Source organism: Onychostoma macrolepis, chromosome 15 (genome assembly GCF_012432095.1).
Source record: "Onychostoma macrolepis isolate SWU-2019 chromosome 15, ASM1243209v1, whole genome shotgun sequence".
Taxonomy (NCBI): domain Eukaryota; kingdom Metazoa; phylum Chordata; class Actinopteri; order Cypriniformes; family Cyprinidae; genus Onychostoma; species Onychostoma macrolepis.
In genome coordinates this window covers 12,326,610-12,348,106 of record NC_081169.1, presented here as the reverse complement: position 1 = coordinate 12,348,106, position 21,497 = coordinate 12,326,610, and the positions used below count along the sequence as shown (strand labels likewise).

Sequence of the window (21,497 nt, the reverse complement as noted above, 5' to 3'; positions counted from 1 at the left end):
AGCTTGTCAATGTTAAACCTGGTTAGTCAGAAGTTGCAACACACACACACACACAGAGAGAGAGAGAGAGAGAGCACAAACTTTGTTGTTCACATTAATAGTTGCTAAAGGTCATCTTGAGTCATGTGGACCGAAGTGTGAAACCACTTCTCACGAGAGTCACAACACAAACATCTTTTGTTTTAAAGCCACTGTTAGGCCATAATGAAAGTTACAATAAAACTAAAAGCATCAGTTTATGCATCATCTCTTAACGTTTGATGAAAGACTGTGGGACTCGATTTTGTCAGAGATTGTGAAATGGTGAATATGTGTAGCTTTTGCTCTGAACTCTATAAATAGTATCAGAGAAGTGCAACAAAGCACAACAATAGCTGTAGTGAATGAGGAAGTGACTAAACTACTTTTTTCCTGATTCCCTCGTAGCTTTTAAATATAAGAACGCGTATGGCATGAAATCAAGGGTTTGGAAGGTTTGAATTCCTTTCATACTTATGGACATTTATTTCTGGGTTAAACTCGTGTCGATTGAGGCATTTACATGAAGGCTTTTTAAAAAAAAAAAATCCGATTACTAACTGATTATTTGGATGCAAATAAATGTAACTAATGTTAATGCGGTGAGGTGGATTTGGTAGGACTTTGGCCTTAATGCCGCCTACTCTCGAGACAGGAAGAAATTATGATTTAGCCAGTGACTAATAAAGCAAGAACACTAAGGGACAGCAAAACGAGTCATTTTCCATAACACACAATTTTAATATCGACAGCAACAACATACTATAAGAAGCAGAATGTGACATTAACTAAATGACTTTTACACAGGACAATAAAAAAATCACAGCAGTACTACAGACATTAAATGTGTATAAATGAACAAAATGCTTTCCAATGGTTATGCTTGTGAATACAGCTTCCTTCAACATTGATGTGAAAGAGATTAACCACTAAAATCTTTTTGCTACAGACTCATTGACTACATTCATTTCAGTTTCCTATGCAAACTCACATCATGACATAACCAGGCATATCATGTCATGTTTCCAGGGATAAGTAATCTGACTATTTTCATTGAAAAATTAAATCCTGTGCAAAGCAGCCAATCAGAACATATTTGACGTATAATACACAACTTTTTAGAATCTTAGACCAATTAAATTTATTTGTGGAGAGGGCTCCAAATCCAAATACCCCTGACACATTAAAATGTGGTAATGTATATAAATTACATAAAACATATTACCAAAGCCAAAAAAAGGTCAAATGAAACATTTCCCTTTCTTTGTGCTTTCAGTTAGACTTTGGTTAGCAAGCTAAGAAGCCATTCACACATAAGATTTCTTTGTGTTTAAAAACATGACACAGAGGCAGTGGAATGGGAGAAAAAAAAAAGAAACGCAAGGTCTAGAGAGGTTCAGAAGCTGAACTTTTTAACTTGAGCCCTATGCTTTTAGAACATTTTGTCATGCACAATATGCATAAGTGCAATGGTCAAACATCCGTCTTCTGCATGTTTACATAGAAAAACAATGGAAAAGCGATGCAGTGAAGTGGAAAAACATGTTCTGTGTGAACAGCCTCTAATAGCAAAGCATAGTGCTAACTAGTTAATCGAATATCACAATTTTTGATCAGGAGTTAAAAACAGCCACCAATGGGCAGATGATTCAGTGAAAGATTTTGCTGTTGCGGAGATGACAGAAATGACTTTTACCATGTTGTCGTGTCACACCTGGCTTGATCATGGTGTGAGATTGGTATGAATTACATGAATTAATCCAGCTGCTACTTCAGAATTATGTTTAAATATGTACTTTTGTCCCCTTAATGCTGTTAACTGAAATTCCTCTGTGGATGGACTGTTCCGAAATGTTAAAAACAAATATCACATTACATGTAACACTTAAATACAAAGTGAATTTGGGTCTGGGACCATCTACACGATACTAATAGGTTCTGCTCAGAAATCCACACAATAAATTAGTGAATGACAGACATAACTGGCACATCACAAGCAACTGAGCAGCATTTGTTGCTCCCTTTTTACTAAAAAAAAAAAAATGCAATAGCTACATGCTTCTCCTGACATTTGTTGGCACATGGTGTCTAGTCTATTTACAAAACCAGTGGCTGAGCAGGTGATTTACTTCATTAGGTGGTCAGATAGTCAATAACAAGTCTGACTTAGTCTGTCTTTTCCTAGTCCAAAAATGATTTTAGAGTCAACAGTGACTGTATGTCCAAAGTCCCAATAGGAAAGACATAAGAGTCCACAGTGGCATTCAGTGGTCCAGGTTGTTCTCGCTCTTCACGGGGGAAAATATGAGACCTTCGATGTTCTCCAGATCTGCTGGATAGGTCTGATTCTCACTCACCATCTGACTGAAGTGCGCATCGTTTATAGACGACATGTTCATCATAGGCTGACCGACGTTCAATTTCGTATCTGTGCCATCTAAACCAAAGTTGAGATCGCCTTGAAAGAATAACTGATTAAGAAACTGGTCTGAACCTTGCTGGGACTGGTCTGGTCTGAAGCTGGCAAGGCATTGGGAAATGCCTTGGAGGACAGTGTCCAAAGTTTCTGGGTCCAGGCTAACACAACTGTCCTCTTGTTTAAAGTCTTCATTATAGTGAATTTCCTCCACGACCTGGGATGGCATGTGGACGCCGCCGTCCATAACAGGGACTGCCATGGAAGCATTGGGAACGTTGCAGTCGGGAGGGGCGTAGAATGAGTTGTCAAAATGCTGTGGCATGCTGAGTTCATTCTCAATGTCTTGATCTACAAGAGGAGGGAAATAAAACACTGATGCAGTCAACTAAGTTTGAGAGAGTGATGTTAAGGTATCTGTTTATTTTAGAAACATGCTTACTTTGAGGAACGCTGCATGGCTCGGTGAACTTCACATCAGACTTTATTTTCCTCTTGCGGTTGACTCCGTAAGGATCTGCAGATCAAAAGAGCAAATCAGATTAACCTTCCTTCCGTGTCACAGGGTGGCAGGAGCATGTGATAGCGCTGACTATAACAGAATCATTTGTGTTCTGTAGACAACAGAAGACCTATTATGAACAATTACAGTTTCCTCATGCATACTTTCAGTTTAAACTACTATAATGCTGCTATTTATAATGAAAGACTGACACGGTGACACACCCTCTTTTTGCAATATTTTAGAAGCTAGAAAGAGAAAAGCTGATTCATTTCTAGGATGCCTGGGCGTCTTTTCTTCAGTTAACCGTTCTATTGGTCTACTTGTGTATGCTATTACTATTAAACACAAAAAACCTGAAACACCAACTGACATTTTTAGGACCATTGCACCTTAAGAACATTTTACTCAAGAAACAATTACACAATACCATTCTAAACTTATTTATTTACAAAGAATGCATACTGTTAGTCAGGAAGGATGCACTAAATGGATCAAAAATAATGATAAAACTGTCTTTATATGGCGTCTGATAACTCACCTGCATTGTCTGGGACGTAAGTGAACTTGACTGGCTCGCTGTCCATCCGGTCAGACATGCGGCGAAGACACACACTGACCTCCACCTCCTCGGTTACATTCTGCTCCCTGAAGGGTGGGGTCTTGAAGACAATGGCGATTTGCCGGTGGACATCAGTCTGAGCAAACTCCGCCTTGGCCTCCCAGTCGTCCTTGCTGAAGATTATCTCTATGTCGTCTATGGAGGTTTCCAGATATACAAATGAGTCCTTTTAGAACAACTGTATGGAAGAATTTAATGTGACATATTTAAAGTCCACTTACCTTTCTGCACTTTGTCACAGAGCATGTAAATTTCAGTCTTTCCTGTGCATGGGCCTCTGACAACATTAAGCCGATTGATTTTCAGCTCTGCCGTTGTGGTCGCCTCTAATCAGACAAACAGAAACATCATCTCAGAGAGTTTGCAAGCTTGAGTAAAGTATGTTTTTGGCCCAACATGCATCTTGCTCTTACTCTTGTCATAGATGGGGTTGGAAATCACAGGGGCCAGGGGGATTCGGTCTCCATCCTTTCGTTCCAGCTCACACTGGAAACACAGTCTCACCACGTTCATGTCCATGTCCTCAATACTCTTAGAGTGGCCCGCTGGTGGAGAACAAGACAAAAACATTCAACAGATGCACATGCTCTGCTACAGCAGGAGAGTATAATTAGGATATTATGGAGGTTGCTCACTAAGTTTCAGAACATAGCCATTCAGTCTGCAATATTCAACAACTCACTGTTAAACGGATCAATATTCTTATTCCTCCTCTTCTGCAGTGAGGCATCAAGTTCCTTCCTCCGCACACACTGGATGCCAAGATTTGCAAAGCTGGAAAACACCAACATAATCAGGCAGGAAATAACATTATTACTCTCAGATCACGTTCTGCTGACCATGCTGCCGCTCAAAAGATTGACGTTAATAGAAAGATACCTGTGTCGACGAGTGCTGTGGGGATTGATGTGGATGACGCAGATGCCATCTGCACAGTCTTTCCCGACCAAGCAGTGTGGATGTGGGCGGTACGGGATGTCCTTTGTCACAAGAGACACGGTGACCATCACTTTCTTGATATTATCAATGGGGCCTTGTATCTAAAACAGGTGAAAAGACAAAGTACAGTTTTACTTTTGCTTTCATTCCAATTAGGTCTTTGTGGTGACGTTATTGGCACAGACTCTTGCGTTGAAAATACCCATTTATGGACGTTTCACAACGGCTAAACTGACTAGTGAATATGTTTGTTTGTGTGGTTTAAAGGTAATTCCCTCCATCAGAGCCCACGCGTTGCACTCCTCCCCCGGGAACTTTCATTTTTAACTGCAATTACAAGTTTAGCTTGATTTCATATACAATAAACCACAAACCATAGTGGGGGAAGCCCCAATGTTATGGGATAGTCGGTGCATTCCAGACACGCCCACCGAATCAAATAAGGAGTGCATATCAATTTCGAATTCATGTAAATGGAAAACAAGCAACGGAAATTAAATGAGTTTTACAAGGTCTAATGGATGATATCATTTTTAACCCTATATGGCCAACGGTTTTATATGCTAATTTCTATGATCTCTAAATCATCCACATGATCAAAACTTTAAGGAAAAACAAATTGATTGATATAGTTGATGCTTTTTTAACAAATAAAAGGCTTTTTAGTATACATCTAAAAATGTCCAGTTGAAGTAAGAATAATGTTAGAACATTTAATATTTCAAGATGAACATTTACTGGACTGAATAAAATTAGCTTTACTCGACTGTCCATTATCATTTTTAGAAAAATCATGTTAAAATGTGGGTATCAAACATGATACATCAGGCTTTTGAGGAGCATTTGTTTGTTCATCAATCAATCATCATTGTGCATTGCATTTTATGTTTTGCCCCCACAATAAAAACTACAGAGTTTGATCATAAAACTAAGCACTTAGTAGTAAACATTACTGAGAGATATTTACACATTTTAAGTGTCTGTTGATTTATCAGCTATCAGAACATAAATATTAGCAGCTGCACCAAATTGCATATTTTTGCTCAGTTTTTGTCCTCCTCGAGTATGAGCTCCATGTTCTCCTGTATCATACTATATGAACCATAACAGCCTTATGCATCAAGTACAATACTCAAGAAAAAAACTTTTTTTTTTGTTGAATTTTTTTGTTTGTTTTAATAGGTGTTCCATTTTAAAAAGGTAGATTCATATGTCAGGCTTTACAGGGTTAACTTATTTAACTCCTAAAAATACAGTTGTCAAATTTCCCAAACATTCTTCCTCTGACTCACTTCAATGGCAGGCAGGGTCTTGCTGGAGTCAGTGCTGGAGGCTCCGAGGATGCTGCCCGCGGATCGTCCCTCGCACTCATAGCGAAATCGCATGCCGCGCTCCTTCGGCTGCTCCACCACCACCAGCTCTGGCTTTTCCAGGAATTGCTCCAGATGTTCTGTTCCAGTCTGCTGAGGATGAAGACTCTGGGGTGCTAAAGATGACTGTCCACGTCGCTGAGATGCCACTTTGTGGCTTCGCATGGAATGCATCTGTGCCATACCATCAGTGTGCGCCGTTGGGGTCTGGTCAAACCTGTATGGGTTCTGAGAAAAGAGAGATGCAAGCTAAATTTTAAAATATGAAGAAAATGAATGGTGCTTCTCTGTAGAAAAGTTAACTGCTATATAATTGCAAAGGTTTCTGAATGGCTTTTGACAAGTCGCTATACGATATTTATAGTGTCGGTTTACGAGGGTGGTTACTAATGAAGAAAAGTAACTATAAAGATGGTTATAATAATAATAAACTTTATTAGTGTCCAAATCAATGCACAATTACGTCGTTTATTGTAAGCATGTGCTGCCTCTTTGTTGTCTGCCACTTTAAATAATGTAGTCGGGTGAATTCGGATTAGCTTCAATGATTTTATTGTTTATCAGCTGCAAAAAAATTTTTTGAAAGTGATTCCAACGATATCACTTCTCTGGGTCATTATTGTTGTATATGTAGTGTGAATTTTCTCTGTTCTCATTGAATTATTGATTATTAAAAATTTATCGGTATAATTACCGCCCCTGGTGTGGCTTCAACAGCTGGATTTCCAGAAAACAAATAAATGAACAAACAACTGAATAGAGGAAGAGACAAAATATTTAAACAAACAGACAAAGCTTTGCCAAAAGGGTTTACATGTTTAAGTAAAAAAATAAGTAAGTAATAAATAGCTTGCCAAACACTGAATAATTTATTTTCAAACCCCCACACAATGATTCAGCAACACAAAGCGTTCAGAAAACCACATTAGCTTGTTTTATTACTACATTAGAATAACATGTGCCTTCTCCGACTTTCCAATTTTTTAAATCATTAATGAAAAGACAAACAATTCACCATCAACTCACTCGAAGCAACCACCAAAAAAAAAAAAACAGCAAGAGAGAAAGAGAAAGTGAGTGTGTGAAAAAGAGGGTGAGAGAGAGAAAGTAAATAACAGTTTGTTTTACACGTGCAGATATTGAACACAAAGAGCACAATTACAATAAAAGAGCAATAAAAGCATTTTTGAGGAGACAACAGACAAACACTAAGTCTGGACATGCCTGAGAACGGACTCAGATCGCTTACACAAAGAGCCGCTGAGAAGAGCCAGAAGAAGCATGGTGAAGAAACAGGAAGCTCACATAGCTGGACGAAAAACCAGCCAATGAGAAAGTGAGAAGCAGAGAGGAGGGTATGAGACTGAGTGTCTTTGTATGGGGGAGAGAAGTATGAGCGGAGAGAACGTTAACTGAAAGTAGGCATCGAATTACAATCACCCGTCAGAGAGCAAAAAAGCCTGATGTCATGAATAACAAGTTTCGATATCTACTAAAGAAAAAAAAAACAAGACATTTTATATAGAGAGCGAATGCACTCAATATGCTACAGAGTTTGATGCATCATTCATGGCCATAGCACAAACAAAACAGGATGAGTTACGCACCAAATTCAGTTGTTAGTGTTAAAGGGACAGTTCACCCAAAAATGAAAATTTTGTCATCATGTCATTCCAAACCGGTATGACTTTCTGGAACATAAAAGAAGATATTTTGAGAAATGTCTCTGAGTTTGAAAGTCAACGGTCATCTGGTTACCAGCATTCTTCAACATATACTCTTTTTATGTTCCACAGGTTTGGAACAACATGATGGCGAGTAAATGATGACAGAATCTTCACTTTTTATGGGTTTTAGAAGACTATGTACGATAATAATAGTAATGCCCGCTCTAGCAACTGATACAACGACTTCTCGTTTTAGTGTGACAGTAGAAAGACTCACATGTGGAGCTGCTCCTCTGGAGACCAACACCGGTGCGTTTCGCCTGCTTCTAGACGGCGGGTCAACTGGCTGGCTATCCTGGTCCACAGGAGGAGGAGGAGGACCAGGGAGCGTCACGGTCCGTTCTTTGACTGTTTTCTCCAAAAGGTATTCATCTATAATATCTGAGGTAAAGTTTTAATGATTATAAACACTAGCTCTAGTTAAAGACATCATTTGAAAAGACTTGTTTCCCATGTGACACAAAAGCAGATGTTACGCAGAATGTACTTTCACTGCATGAAAATACATGGTGACTCGGGCTGCATAACATCTCCTTTTGTGTTGCATGGAAAGTCATTGAGTTGGAACGACACAAAGGTGAGTAAATAATGACCGAGTTTTTGTTGAACTATCCCTTTAACACCACAAAACATGCAATATATTAAAGAACAAACAAAGTGGACAACCAAGGTCACCTCACAATGACGTCACATCTGCACTCACCTAGATCTAGGTCTGCACAGGGAGGCATGATGGGGAAAAAAGACAAGAAAAGAAAAACAGTTAAACATGCGCATTTCCGGAAAACGAAACTGAAAGCGACTTTATATTTATTTATTTATTTATTTATATAACATAAAATTAGCTGTTAATAAAGTCGTTTGATAAACGTGTCTGCAGCCGCTTAATTTTTTTGCCAGCTATCAAACAAATTGCCTAAAATGAGTCCTAAAACATATGATAAACACACTTCTCGACAGATTATAAACATTATTTTTGCGACAATAAAACAGGAAAGACATTCGCGGGCCTGTGTTATTGTTTCAATACAGGCCTGTAACTTTGGAAACACCCATTTCTCTTAAACAAAACAACTTGGTTTCGATGATACCGTGAACTTTGTTGTCATAAAACGTAATAAAACGTGATATGGCGATAGCTGCCGTTCAAGTTGAGTGCATAACGCGTACATTATTCATTGCTTAGGCGTAAAGTAGAGCAAATGAGTATTGCTAAAACATGCTGAATCAGAGTGACAACAGGGCCGAAGTGAAGATGTACGAAACCGAACTGACCTCCCGCTGCGCCGTTCCGATTGCTCATGTTTCTCATTTCAGGGACGAAGTAGAAGAAAAGCGAGTCTCGTTGGTTCCTAACGTTACACTGTCGTGGGTCGTTATTGTGTTGAATTGTAATCCTCCGAAACAACTATCAGATAGATCATCAGTCCCGCGTTATGGAGTCATTTCCGGGTTCTTCGCCTGTTTTTTGGAAGCCTGTGAAGTTAACGGAAGCTTTATGGGAAAGAAATCTCGAGAGAAAATGAGAGATCGCTGTATCTGTGGCTCCTCCACTAACGATTGTGACATGACAAGCCTTCGCTCCGTAGTTTTCTTTCACTTTTTCTCTCTGTAAGCTACAAGACGCGTGATCTGGTGGGTGGAAATCCCCCTACGTCACATCTGGGGAAACCCCAAGATTCATCACCATGACAACGACTAACAACAGGTGAGTTTCAAGAAAGCGCACCAATAACAGGTAACACCGTCCTAACATAACCGATACATCAAGTAAAAATAAATAACAATAAATTATTTACATTATATAAAACCGAAATATAATTAAAATGTAAATGCATTAAAATTGGATGGATTAAATTGATTATATAACATTTAAAATATTATATACATATATATACATATATATATATACACACACACACACACACACTACAGGTGCATCTCAATAAATTTGAATGTCGTGGAAAAGTTCATTTATTTCAGTAATTCAACTCAAATTGTGAAACTCGTGTATTAAATAAATTCAATGCACACAGACTGAAGTAGTTTAAGTCTTTGGTTCTTTTAATTGTGATGATTTTGGCTCACATTTAACAAAACCCACCAATTCACTATCTCAACAAATTAGAATATGGTGACATGCCAATCAGCTAATCAACTCAAAACACCTGCAAAGGTTTCCTGAGCCTTCAAAATGGTCTCTCAGTTTGGTTTACTAGGCTACACAATCATGGGGAAGACTGCTGATCTGACAGTTGTCCAAAAGACAATCATTGACACCCTTCACAAGGAGGGTAAGCCACAAACATTCATTGCCAAAGAAGCTGGCTGTTCACAGAGTGCTGTATCCAAGCATGTTAACAGAAAGTTGAGTGGAAGGAAAAAGTGTGGAAGAAAAAGCTGCACAACCAACCGAGAGAACCACAGCCTTATGAGGATTGTCAAGCAAAATCGATTCAAGAATTTGGGTGAACTTCACAAGGAATGGACTGAGGCTGGGGTCAAGGCATCAAGAGCCACCACACACAGATGTGTCGAGGAATTTGTCAAACTACAGTTGTCATATTCTTCTTGTTAAGCCACTTCTGAACCACAGACAACGTCAGAGGCGTCTTACCTGGGCTGAGGAGAAGAAGAACTGGTCCAAAGTCCTCTTTTCAGATGAGAAATTTTGTATTTCATTTGGAAACCAAGGTCCTAGAGTCTGGAGGAAGGGTGGAGAAGCTCATAGCCCAAGTTGCTTGAAGTCCAGTGTTAAGTTTCCACAGTCTGTGATGATTTGGGGTGCAATGTCATCTGCTGGTGTTGGTCCATTGTGTTTTTTGAAAACCAAAGTCACTGCGCCCATTTACCAAGAAATTTTGGAGCACTTCATGCTTCCTTCTGCTGACCAGCTTTTTAAAGATGCTGATTTCATTTCCCAGCATGATTTGGCACCTGCCCACACTGCCAAAAGCACCAAAAGTTGGTTAAATGACCATGGCGTTGGTGTGCTTGACTGGCCAGCAAACTCACCAGACCTGAACCCCATAGAGAATCTATGTCAAGAGGAAAATGAGAAACAAGAGACCAAAAAATGCAGATGAGCTGAAGGCCACTGTCAAAGAAACCTGGGCTTCCATACCACCTCAGCAGTGCCACAAACTGATCACCTCCATGCCACGCCGAATTGAGGCAGTAATTAAAGCAAAAGGAGCCCCTACCAAGTATTGAGTACATATACAGTAAATGAACATACTTTCCAGAAGGCCAACAATTCATTAAAAATGTTTTTTTATTGGTCTTATGAAGTATTCTAATTTGTTGAGATAGTGAATTGGTGGGTTTTTGTTAAATGTGAGCCCAAATCATCACAATTAAAAGAACCAAAGACTTAAACTACTTCAGTCTGTGTGCATTGAATTTATTTATACACGAGTTTCACAATTTGAGTTGAATTACTGAAATAAATGAACTTTTCCACAACATTCTAATTTATTGAGATGCACCTGTGTGTACACACACACACACACATATATATATATATATATATATATATATATATAATGTATTAAATATTAATATATAACTTCCAAGTAGTAGCTCTGACAGTGAAAGAGTTGATAGTCACATGACCTCTAGTTTAAATATTGTAGAATAACAACGACTAATGTGATGAGGGGCACATTGAGCTTGTTGTTTTCATCATTGCGTCAGTATTTGTTAAAACAGCACTATAAGGTAGAAAAGTCTGAGCCGCAAATTGTTTCATTTAAAAGGTAGCCCTATGCAAATATATCGCCTACACACCCGAGTAGTTTCATAGAATATACAAATTAAATCATTGACATTTTCGCTCGGCGCGTGAAGGTCATATGACAACACGTGCATAAAATGATCACGTGAATTCTCCCACGAGAAGCAGAGCCCCAAATTTAGCAAACAGCACTTGCGTTCACGGTTACCATGCACCATGCCGTCACCAATCCCCATCACCCGACTGCTGCCGAAGGATTTTGGGCTGGAGTTTGGCGCGTGCAGCAGCCCAATATCCAAAACAGTGAGTGGATCTACTCTGCGTGTGCCCATAAACGCGTTTCACGGTAAAATTGCGCACAGACTTTGGTCCTCTGTGATCCACTGGCGAGAGCTGCAGGCTCTGGAGCCCATCGGCAGCGGTGGATTCGGTACGGTGTTCAAAGGCACATACTTTGACGAGACTGTTGCTGTGAAGAAAGTGAGATGTGTGAAAAACAAACTGGCTTCGAGGCAAAGTTTTTGGGCGGAACTCAATGCAGCGCACCTGCGCCACCAAAACATTGTGCGCGTGATCGCAGCCACCACGTGCACTCCCGCGCACCTCAGCACCAAAGACAACATCGGGACGATTGTAATGGACTTCGGCGGCGCCCTAAACCTACAGCAGGTCATCTACGGACTCGCAGACCCGTTGCCTATGGACAAATGCGTGCGATATTCAGTGGACATCGCGCGTGCGCTCCAGCATTTGCACGCGCACAACATAGTTCACTTGGATTTAAAACCTGCCAATGTTTTGGTATCAGAACAGGGTGTTTGTAAGCTGGCAGATTTTGGGTGTTCTTTCAAACTATCGAGTAAAAGCGACACCGTGACGCACCTGAGTGAAATCGGTGGCACGTTTACGCACCGCGCGCCTGAGCTGCTGAAGGGAGAGGAGGTTTCTCCGCGCGCAGACATTTATTCGTTTGGCATCACGATGTGGCAGCTGCTCACCCGAGAGCCGCCGTATGAGGGGGACAGACAGTATATTCTGTACGCCGTCGTGGCGTATAATCTGCGCCCTTCCATCACTAGAGATGTTTTTATCCAGACTTCTCTTGGACTGAAGTGTCAAAAACTGATCGGTTTGTGTTGGGACGGCGACCCCAGCATCCGACCCACCGCAGACCAGCTCCTTAATCAACTTTCCATTTTATTGTGAATTTGCACCACATGGACCATCCAGACTCAGAAAATATCTTCATTTTGAAATGTTTTTTTATTGTAAGTTTAATTGTGTAACCTTTTTATTGTTAAGCAAAATTATTTTAAATGTCAAAAGATCTTTAATTAAATATTTTCTTGTTTAAAGCGGGCCTTTTTGTGTTATTTTATAATATTTCTGAATTAATGTATTTATGTAGTTGATATTTGCTTCATATTTAATTTACAACGCCTAAAAGAGAAGTTAAACTAAATTAGTAGGCCTACATTCGTTTTACTTTGATATTTTATTAGTAATTAAACGTTGTTAAAAGTTATTTTGCTTGTAATTAAGCACGTTTTACCCACGTAGGAAAGAGCAAAATGTTTGACAATTATGATGTATGGCGACTAATTTTACATGGAGCGGGTCGCCTTAATAGGGGCCGCCATTTTAAGCAGTTGAATTTTATTCACTTTATTTCGGAAACTGCTTTATCGGACAACTTTGATCGCAGAATAAATGAATTATGACAAATAGTGTGTGAACAGAGCATTTCTTATGACATCGGTGACTGAAAACCTTTGCGTAATGCTGCATGTACGCCGCTAGATGTCAGCACAACATAAAAATATGCATTTTGTGCATTTTAACCTGATTACATTTGTGAATATGATCACAGCACCATACAAAATAATTTGCTTTCTGCAGCTCCATTGACCATTTTTCGGTTATATCGTAGAGTAGGTGTAAAGGCAGAAGACATGATAGTGAAGATAAATGTAGATTGGTGACTCAATGTGTATCATCCAAAATTATGACAAAGCCTTACAGAAATGGTTGTAGAGAAAAGTTATCTTCTATACATTTTAGACCCCCAAAAGTCTAAACATTACCTAGAAATCAATCTTTTCTTTTTCATGGCCCACGTTTTTATTTCTTACCAAAACCAACCTGTTCAAGCAATTCTCCTATTACTATTTTAATATTAATATATAATTTCATATTTATTACTATTTAAATATTTTTAAAAAAGTAGTTATGATCATAAAAATCTCTAAACATTTTTAAGGCAGAGAGATTTGTGCTAAACCAGAGGAACAAGTACGCACTTCATATGATGTAATCAAATGTTAAACTTTTCCCTTGGTTCATTAAGTGGTTTTGGTTTAAAATCTTTGCAAAATTTACCATTTTCTTTTCGTATTTTTTTGAGAGCCCAATATCATACCTTTAAAAAGTCAAATATGCAAATGCACAACTCTTGAGACATGAATAAGACAATGTCCAATTTAAACTGCACTTATGCTTTACTATAAACATGAGTGATCAAATTTTGGAACGTACCAAAAAAAAAAAAAAGAAAAAGCCCAATCAATTCAGAAGTACGGCACCAAAAAAAAAAAAAAAAAAGACAAACCAGGCATTTCATCTCACGCATTCTTGGACTGTCGACGTGTCGAGCCGAACCGGATGTGACACATGGTGGTCCAGCCGTGGAGTGTGAATGTAATGAAACTAGTTCTCAGTGAGAGGACTGGCAATTCAGTTAATGCTAGACAAGTTGACGTTCAGCATGATTAAGTTTTACAAGCGGAGATGCTGTACAGTTTTAGAACATACAAAAAAAAAATTCAGAGGCTAAAAAAAATCAATCATAGTTATTAATATTATTAATATAATTATATATTAATACCTACAAGGCTGTTATTTATTTATTTTTTGTTCAAGTTTGCAACATCAATTCTTGTTTTAAAAACGTGAAAAGTCTCTGTCTCACACACGGGTAGCATTTGAACAGAATTGACTTTTTTTTTTTTCTCGGCCACCTCCATCCTACACTACTGCTTCCTGGTACCCCTTCACACATGGAATGAACAGAAAACAAGTACACAGAATCAGGAGAACAGCAAGGCTGCGTTGAGCCCCTTTTCCTCGCTCTTGTACTTCAAAAAACAAAATGATATGTACTGCAATCGCCCTATTCACTCCAGCCAATAGGATTTAATTACGGAACCACCTAACCCTTCAAATTATTAGTGTTACCAACCCAAAAATATACAATACAGTACATCACATTTTACTTCACTTTGACTGCAAAAATATGGGAGATTGAAAAAGAATGATTTTAGGAAGTCTACATTAAATATATATATATTTTTCCTGTGGATCCCACACAAATGAGGAACGCTGAACTGAACTGAACTTTTTTTTACCTGCAGTCTTTTACGTAATACCATTAATCCAGTTCCCTTCCCTGACAATTAAACATAAACTCAGCCTTGAAGATGCCTTATCACACCTTCACAAGACCAGAGGGCAAGGGAGGGGGTTAAAAGGGGTTAATCATTCTTCTTCTCCCCCTCTGATTTATCTGTGATGGCAGGGGTTGTGTCAGCAGCTGCTGGCTGGGCTGGGCTGTCCTTGCTCCGGTCCACTCCGCTGGTGCCGAACTCATTCACACGGTTGGGATCCACTCTGTAAATCCAGCGCTGATACAGATAGATGAAGAAGACCACATCTGTGGAGAAATGGTGGTACATTCAATTAATACTAACATGACACTACACCGAAGCAATCATATTGAGAAATTCAAAGTATAAGCACGTACCATCTCTGAGACAACCTATTCTGTACATCATTGGCATCTTGATGACGAAGGCAAACAAGTCATCTATAAAGGTATTCAGGGCCTTGTAGGTGAGCATCCTCCAGGGAAGATGGGCTACTGACTTCATCTTGTAGTTGATGAAGAGCTGCGGTGTCATGGTGATGAACCCTTTAGGAAAAACAAAGCATTTATAATTCAAAACATGGCAAATGGATGGATTTTTATTTTTTTTTAACAGTTGGACATGTCATAAGAACTAATAAAAAGTAATAAGGATGTGTGAAACAACAATTTAAAATCAGCGGGACACCTGACCAACTAGTCTGTCTTGAAGACTCACTCGGGGGTCTTGAGATTCCACTAGATACCACTTTTAATGTCACGTGTCAATGGAAAACTGCAATGCTCCTGGTGGGAAGCTAAAATGTTTGGTGCTCTAACGGCTGTGTTTAAATAAATTTAAGATGTTTTTTTACCATCCAAATGGTCTAAAAGCTCAGGCAAAGAAAGCATGCTGTCAGTATTCTTATTAAAGCATTAGTTAACCATTGTGAAGGATCTCTAAATCATTTGAATGAGTGGTAGACAGTGATTTGACAAAATATTTCTGAATGACAGACATTGTCATTTTTTAAACTGAAACAAAGTGATATGTTTGTGTAAGAAAGACTATCTTCCAAGAAGAAAATAATAATCTCTAGCTTCCGGTAACTGTCAGACACGTGTTCACGAGAGAGTGGCGTTCCAGCAAATGACGTAGGTGTAGCGTAAGCTCCAGTGAGAATATGATGGGGAGTAAATCCTGGGGTATTTAAGACAAAGACCCACAGAAGCCCTGATAAAAGCATCTGCCCAATTGCATAAATGTAAAGTATAAACTAACTCAGAACATGGCATAAAGCTATATCTGAGGGTTAAAACTAAAAATTGTCTTGTTACTTTCACTTTAAAATCCATTAAATATGAATGTGTGTCAACACGCATTCACGCCCCTCAGGCTAACGACTGGATTTCACACGTGACAGTGTGTCCTTGTGGACAGCGCTCTCTCTTTTTTCTATTTATAAAACTGTAGAAAATCCTTCGGGCCTTCAAGGTGAAAAAGTGGAATTGCCCTTTGTGAGTTTTTCCTCAAGCATCTAGTCGCTGATTTTAATTTGCCACAGACTCTGAGCATTTTTATGTTTATCATAATGCAGCCACTGCAAACATGAAGTGAAGTTACACTTACCGAAGGTTAACAAGAACCCATAAAGCATACTGAGCACCCAAGAGTACCAGCCTTTGTGTTCCACATATAATAAGCTATAAATTGCATAGCACCCAAAGAGAGGGTACAACAGCCAGGACAGATACTTAAAAGCCATCTGGGGAAATAAAACAAAAACAAAAAAAACAGGCATTTCTCATAAACTTTGAATAAATTACGTGTATCTGATGAATCACCTGTAAATTGCAGCTAAAAGGTCTCTTACGTCATCATAGATTTTTGTTGAAGACTCCACATATGTGGACTTGTCTTTGAATATCAATCGTGGGACAATTCCAGCAATCCTGTTCTCTCTGTCCAGCTAGGAAAAAAAAAAAAAAAAAACAAGAATCAACATCAAGAAGAATTCAAACCTAGCCATTCAACTAAAGTCATCCAAAATGCCTGGCAGTGGCATCATCTCACCCTGACGTCCATGACTTTGGTAATCTTCCAGAAGTCGATGAGCAGGCCGATGAATACGCTGACTTGGACGACAAAATTGGTCTCGTTGTCCAGGATATAGAGCAGCACTACCAGAGACTGGAACACCCCGAATATGATGGAGCGCACAGACAGCCCCTCCAGAGACTGACGGCTGTTCCAGAACTGGATATCTGCAGAGAAAGTGAAATGAGAGACGCCACGCAGCTCAGACACCAGAACCCACAAGTCTCGATCAATTACCACACACACACATCAGTATTTATTTACCATTTTTGAAGGCCAAGAACTCAAAAATGCTGTGGACGATGGAAACAACGATGGTCAGTCCCAGAAGGTAGGGGTTGGTCTCAAGTAGAGCCACCTGTTGAGACAATAAGCAAGTTTTTTTTTTTAACAAGACATTTTAACGGTGTTTCTCAAAGTAGTTACATTGCTTGTAATCTTAACATTACATCACTAATTAATCATCATGATTTAGGCTCAGATGATTATCTGCTTGCCAAGTTGTGACCGTTTCGTGTCTAAGCGTCTACTCATTTCAATTTGAAAATACTACCTGAGCATTACTGAACACTTTTTTCTTTTTACAACCATTACAGATTTTTCTACTAATATTTTAAGTGTTCCAATAACCAAAACAAATTTTACTTCTGCATTTTACCACAACAGCTAAATCTATCAGACAGTGAAACGAAAATATGCACTATCAACGTTTTATTAATCTGCAAAATATTCTAACAATAATTTTATCATTAACATTGTCAATGTTTTTCCTAAATTGTTTAAATTACCTAATTATTTTATTTATTTTGGACTATTTAAAATATTGCTTTGCTAACTTAAGAATGAATGGCTATAAAAAAAGTAGTAAAAAAAAGTTATTTTGCAAACAATACTTTACATAAATAAGCTACAGTATAATAATCATAATGTAATTGCATTATAGGGTACTATTTTTTTTTTTTTATACACAACAAATGGTGTCACTTATCTGTACTTACAAAATGTTAAAAAAAAAATCTAAGTTATAAAATAACTATAATTAAATTAAATAATTAAAGATAATTAAAACCAATTATCCATATAGTAATATTTATCTTCTATAAACATTTTTGACCCTCAAACAGTTTAATGGTAAAGAAATGGTCCCTCACTTGGATCTCTAAACCCATAAAAATATTTTCTTGAGTGCAGTACAAACCTTAACAGAATCCTGGTCCTCATCTGACTGCTCGTAAGTGTCCTCTCCCAGGAAGTTCCAGGGGGAGCGGGCACTCTGGGCGGCATATAACTGCCAGCGCCACAAAGAGAGGGGGCAGTAGGTGAGCCGGAGGGGCAGACTCTGCAGGGTATCGTTTATGGGGTAATAGTCCTTCTGCAGGTTCCAGTAGTCATTGAAATAAACAATGGGATAATAGTCTCCGCTCACTGCATCAAACTTTACATCTGAGAAGAACAAAAGTGCTCAGGTTAACCAGGGGTGATTCGAGATTCATCTAAGGCTTAAGTAGTTTCAAAAACATAAGAAGTTTAGCACCAAAACAAAAAAAACACCTACGCTGGTCAAGAGGTGGGGGGACAGAGCCTTTCACCCAAGCTGTGTGATCGTCTACGATGTTGATAGTGATGTTGGGATGCCAGTGGGATATGATCTCCACAGGCCCATGACTCTCAGCTCGCTGGGAAAGTACAAACATAACAAAACTTTAGAAACATCACAACATACATGTCCTTCATTAAAAAGGAAATCCCTGAATGCACAGGAATGAGTGCCATGGGGAAGATGATGGCAGACAAATCAAGATCAATATGGATTAACTTATTTCAATGATGCAAATCTCAAATAGCTTTTTTTTTTCCAACAACTTACCTTGATCATTTCTGGATCAGCTTCGGTTTCTCCCGTCAACAGGTTCTTGGTCTTGAGGAACTTCCTCCTCTTGTACTTGTTGAGCACTGTTGATCAGGAAGCATGTGAAAACAGGCTCTAGGCTTTAAAGAGGGTTCACCCATGCACTGATAATGTGTTATTTTAGGCCTGCTGACACAGCCAAACGTGTGAGCAGCAAAAACACTAATATCACAGAGGTGAATGAGAGAACAAGTAATACAACCAAAAACTGGACACGCTCACTTCGAGTGGCATGGACCGTGGACAGCCTGCGGTACTGGCCCTTGCGTTTGGGGTCTGGGTGGAAGCCACTCTTGGTGAAGTAAAGGTGGATATATATAGAACCGTTCTGCTTCAAACTCTGTACGAACAAACAGAGGTGGACTATCAGCAAATCATGCCAAAAAAAAAAAAAAAGTGTATTCTTGGATTTCGACAGTGCCACTAAACATGTACGATCAAAAATCAATGTTACTTCTTACAAAACCATGCACGTCACATATCTATTCCATTCACATTTATAGAAAGTTTTGCGTCCAACCTCAGAGAGGTCCAGCTCTTGGTAATGCTCATAGCAACCATCTCCCGACTCCCCTGTGGTCCAATCTCCATAAACCAGATCTTGCTGATACCAGAACAGCGCTTCTGTATTGTTAAAATCTGTAAATATCTCATTCTCAGAGATATATACATATAAATCCTGTGAAGAGACAGGTAATAGAGAATTATCAAAGCAGCTACAAACCAGATCTTCCTGAGAATTTGGTTATATGCTTGAGTAGATATCCTGATTATGTCATATATATATATATAAAAAAGAAAGATGGGAAAGATCTGGATTATGAATACCATAAGGGTGTCCTTGGGGAAAAGGTTTCGGCTGGGCACTCGCGGAGCTCCAGCGGGAGTGTTGGGATCTGGAGTTGATGGACCTCTGCGGAACCAGCTACTTATAGCCCAGATGATAAAAATCCTGGGTGATACACAAACACAAGAGCAGACTCACTTTAGACTTCACCCCATGATATTCAGAAAACATAATCCCAAAACTCATGATGCAATACTGTTGCCTTGCACTATCATCTATGGTACGAGACAGATTAAAAAAAGTTTGTTTCTTTCTTTTTGTGAAAAACAGCCTCTAGCAGCCCACCTTAAATATGAGTAAAGTGAATTTATAGAAATATTACTGGAGAAGGTAATTACTTTGTGACAATAAGCTATATATTGCATAAGTATGAAATGTTAACATAAGTTAACATAAAACCCCCTGACATCAATTAGAGCACCCAGAACAGCTCAAGAGTTGAGTTGCTTTCCTCTCGCAGGATGTCTGTTGAGTAATACAGATCCTTAGGGTTCATACTGGGGTTGTTACAATATCAAAACTTCAGAAGGCAATTCCAGCCAAAGTTGACAATTCTCAAACCTATTTTGATACTACAGAAACCCTGGAGATGTCATTCAAATGCACTGAAAAACAGCAAACCTAGCTCAAACACTATACCAAATGATCTATAATAAGTCACTGAGTTTTACAATGGTCAAAAACAAACCACCTCTGTCAAATAAAGACTTAAGTGCAGAAGGTTACATATGAAAACAAAGAAAAAACAATTATAGAGTTAAACAATCCTTTAGGTGCACAACATTAAGGACTCACCTGAAGAGGACACCTTTAATCACCTGCCAGGCATTGGGCTGCTGTTGCTGTTGTTGCTGTTGTTGGGGGTCCAGTGCAGTCGCATCTGTCTGAGCTACCTGATCTGAGGCAGCTGCCCCATTACTGCTCACCTGCACAGAACATGTGTGATAAACAAAATTACTATATATAAAGATCTAGTATTCACGATGGTATAAAGATGAAACAGATCAGTTTCAGAACTCTGATCTTTTTTTTAGCCACAGGTTGATTTCTTTTTGCTTTGTATTTAGATTTTCAATTATAATTAACCAAGCAGAAAAAAGAAGGCAAATATAACAACTATAACTTTACATGATTGCATTTATTTTTGATAACCCAATCTGACAGGTCTTGGAAGGATGCCATCTAAAAACCTGTGCTGACAAAACAGGAAATAAAGTGCTCACAAAAACAGATATTTTATTGCTAAATGTCATATTTACAAAAACACATCTCAAAACCCCCAACTGCACTATACATTCAAATGGGTGCTTCCCCCCCCCCAAAAAAAAATAATTCCAAATAATTTCTCAGACAGACAGACATCAGTTCAGGTCTGAGAAGAGAGGCAGATGAGAATGTCTGATAGAAGCCTGCCATTGACTCAGTCTAACAAAAAACAAAACGTGACCAGGTTCAACTACGACCTAGAAACAAAGATAATATGATTTACAAATTTATTTTCACAAGCTCATAAAGTGACTACTGGAGCTTTCATCTAGCTTTGCAACTGTTCTATCTTGTTCCAGTTCTTTTAATTGGTGATCAGCTAAAAGCAATTTGCCTGGGAAAATTATTTAGATTTGACACTACTGAACAGGGTACATATTAAACTTAAATCTTTTTGAGCATGGAATTACTTCTGACTGGATTTAGGTCAACTAAATGGAAGCAGAAGACGGGGATCTGATTTACAATGATTCTGATACAATCCAGATGTCTAAAGATTAGAGATAACAGCTCTGAGATAACAATAGGTCCAAAAAGGCCTGTTACCAAGATCGGGAATGGGATCAAAACATAAGGCCAAAAAATATAGAATACAGTAACATATCAACAAACTTATAAATTGTGGTATGTATGCAACAACATGCGAA

General features: G+C 38.7%; 3 protein-coding genes across 4 annotated transcripts in view; 1 reads left to right on the top strand and 2 right to left on the bottom strand.

The window, feature by feature from the left end:
- Positions 1 to 735: 735 nt before the first annotated feature.
- Positions 736 to 9,352, bottom strand: relb (v-rel avian reticuloendotheliosis viral oncogene homolog B). Of its 2 annotated transcripts, XM_058745251.1 has the most exons (11): positions 8,870 to 9,352; positions 8,298 to 8,309; positions 7,812 to 7,975; positions 5,790 to 6,095; positions 4,438 to 4,598; positions 4,241 to 4,332; positions 3,972 to 4,103; positions 3,780 to 3,884; positions 3,478 to 3,693; positions 2,877 to 2,951; positions 736 to 2,785 (listed from the first exon to the last, which is right to left on the bottom strand). In XM_058745251.1, the coding sequence occupies exons 1-11, from the start codon at positions 8,904 to 8,906 to the stop codon at positions 2,283 to 2,285; spliced, it is 1,803 nt and encodes a 600-aa protein (XP_058601234.1). In that variant the 5' UTR covers positions 8,907 to 9,352; the 3' UTR covers positions 736 to 2,282. The 2 variants fall into 2 exon arrangements, with proteins under 2 accessions (XP_058601234.1, XP_058601235.1); XM_058745252.1 differs by lacking the exons at positions 7,812 to 7,975; positions 8,298 to 8,309; positions 8,870 to 9,352 and adding exons at positions 6,562 to 6,584; positions 7,117 to 7,783.
- A 1,865-nt stretch (positions 9,353 to 11,217) lies between these two features.
- On the top strand, positions 11,218 to 12,845 carry mos (v-mos Moloney murine sarcoma viral oncogene homolog). Its single transcript, XM_058745247.1, has one exon. It carries the CDS (start codon positions 11,547 to 11,549, stop codon positions 12,534 to 12,536), a length of 990 nt encoding a protein of 329 aa, XP_058601230.1. The 5' UTR covers positions 11,218 to 11,546; the 3' UTR covers positions 12,537 to 12,845.
- Positions 12,846 to 12,979: 134 nt separating this feature from the next.
- Positions 12,980 to 21,497, bottom strand: part of clptm1 (CLPTM1 regulator of GABA type A receptor forward trafficking) — a 10,232-nt gene continuing 1,714 nt past the window's right edge. The window contains exons 2-14 of the mRNA XM_058745246.1: positions 20,380 to 20,510; positions 19,566 to 19,689; positions 19,258 to 19,416; positions 18,960 to 19,077; positions 18,696 to 18,781; positions 18,384 to 18,504; positions 18,027 to 18,271; positions 17,093 to 17,186; positions 16,805 to 16,995; positions 16,605 to 16,700; positions 16,361 to 16,496; positions 15,130 to 15,297; positions 12,980 to 15,039 (exon numbers count right to left, since the gene is read on the bottom strand). Of these exons, the coding sequence (XP_058601229.1) occupies positions 14,861 to 15,039; positions 15,130 to 15,297; positions 16,361 to 16,496; positions 16,605 to 16,700; positions 16,805 to 16,995; positions 17,093 to 17,186; positions 18,027 to 18,271; positions 18,384 to 18,504; positions 18,696 to 18,781; positions 18,960 to 19,077; positions 19,258 to 19,416; positions 19,566 to 19,689; positions 20,380 to 20,510 (1,848 nt within the window). The 3' untranslated portion in view covers positions 12,980 to 14,860. The remainder of the gene's footprint in view (positions 15,040 to 15,129; positions 15,298 to 16,360; positions 16,497 to 16,604; positions 16,701 to 16,804; positions 16,996 to 17,092; positions 17,187 to 18,026; positions 18,272 to 18,383; positions 18,505 to 18,695; positions 18,782 to 18,959; positions 19,078 to 19,257; positions 19,417 to 19,565; positions 19,690 to 20,379; positions 20,511 to 21,497) is intronic.

What these genes read in the sequence shown, in the direction of transcription:
- relb (XM_058745251.1), bottom strand. Translation starts at nt 8,906, where the DNA reads ATGAGAAACATGAGCAATCGGAACGGCGCAGCGGGAG. An exon ending in CCAGAGGAGCAGCTCCACAT is followed by an intron (nt 6,096 to 7,811) that starts GTGAGTCTTTCT and finishes CTCTTTTCTCAG; the next exon opens with AACCCATACAGGTTTGACCA. An exon ending in CTGTGACAAAGTGCAGAAAG is followed by an intron (nt 3,694 to 3,779) that starts GTAAGTGGACTT and finishes AAACCTCCATAG; the next exon opens with ACGACATAGAGATAATCTTC.
- mos (XM_058745247.1), top strand. Translation starts at nt 11,547, where the DNA reads ATGCCGTCACCAATCCCCATCACCCGACTGCTGCCGAAGGATTTTGGG.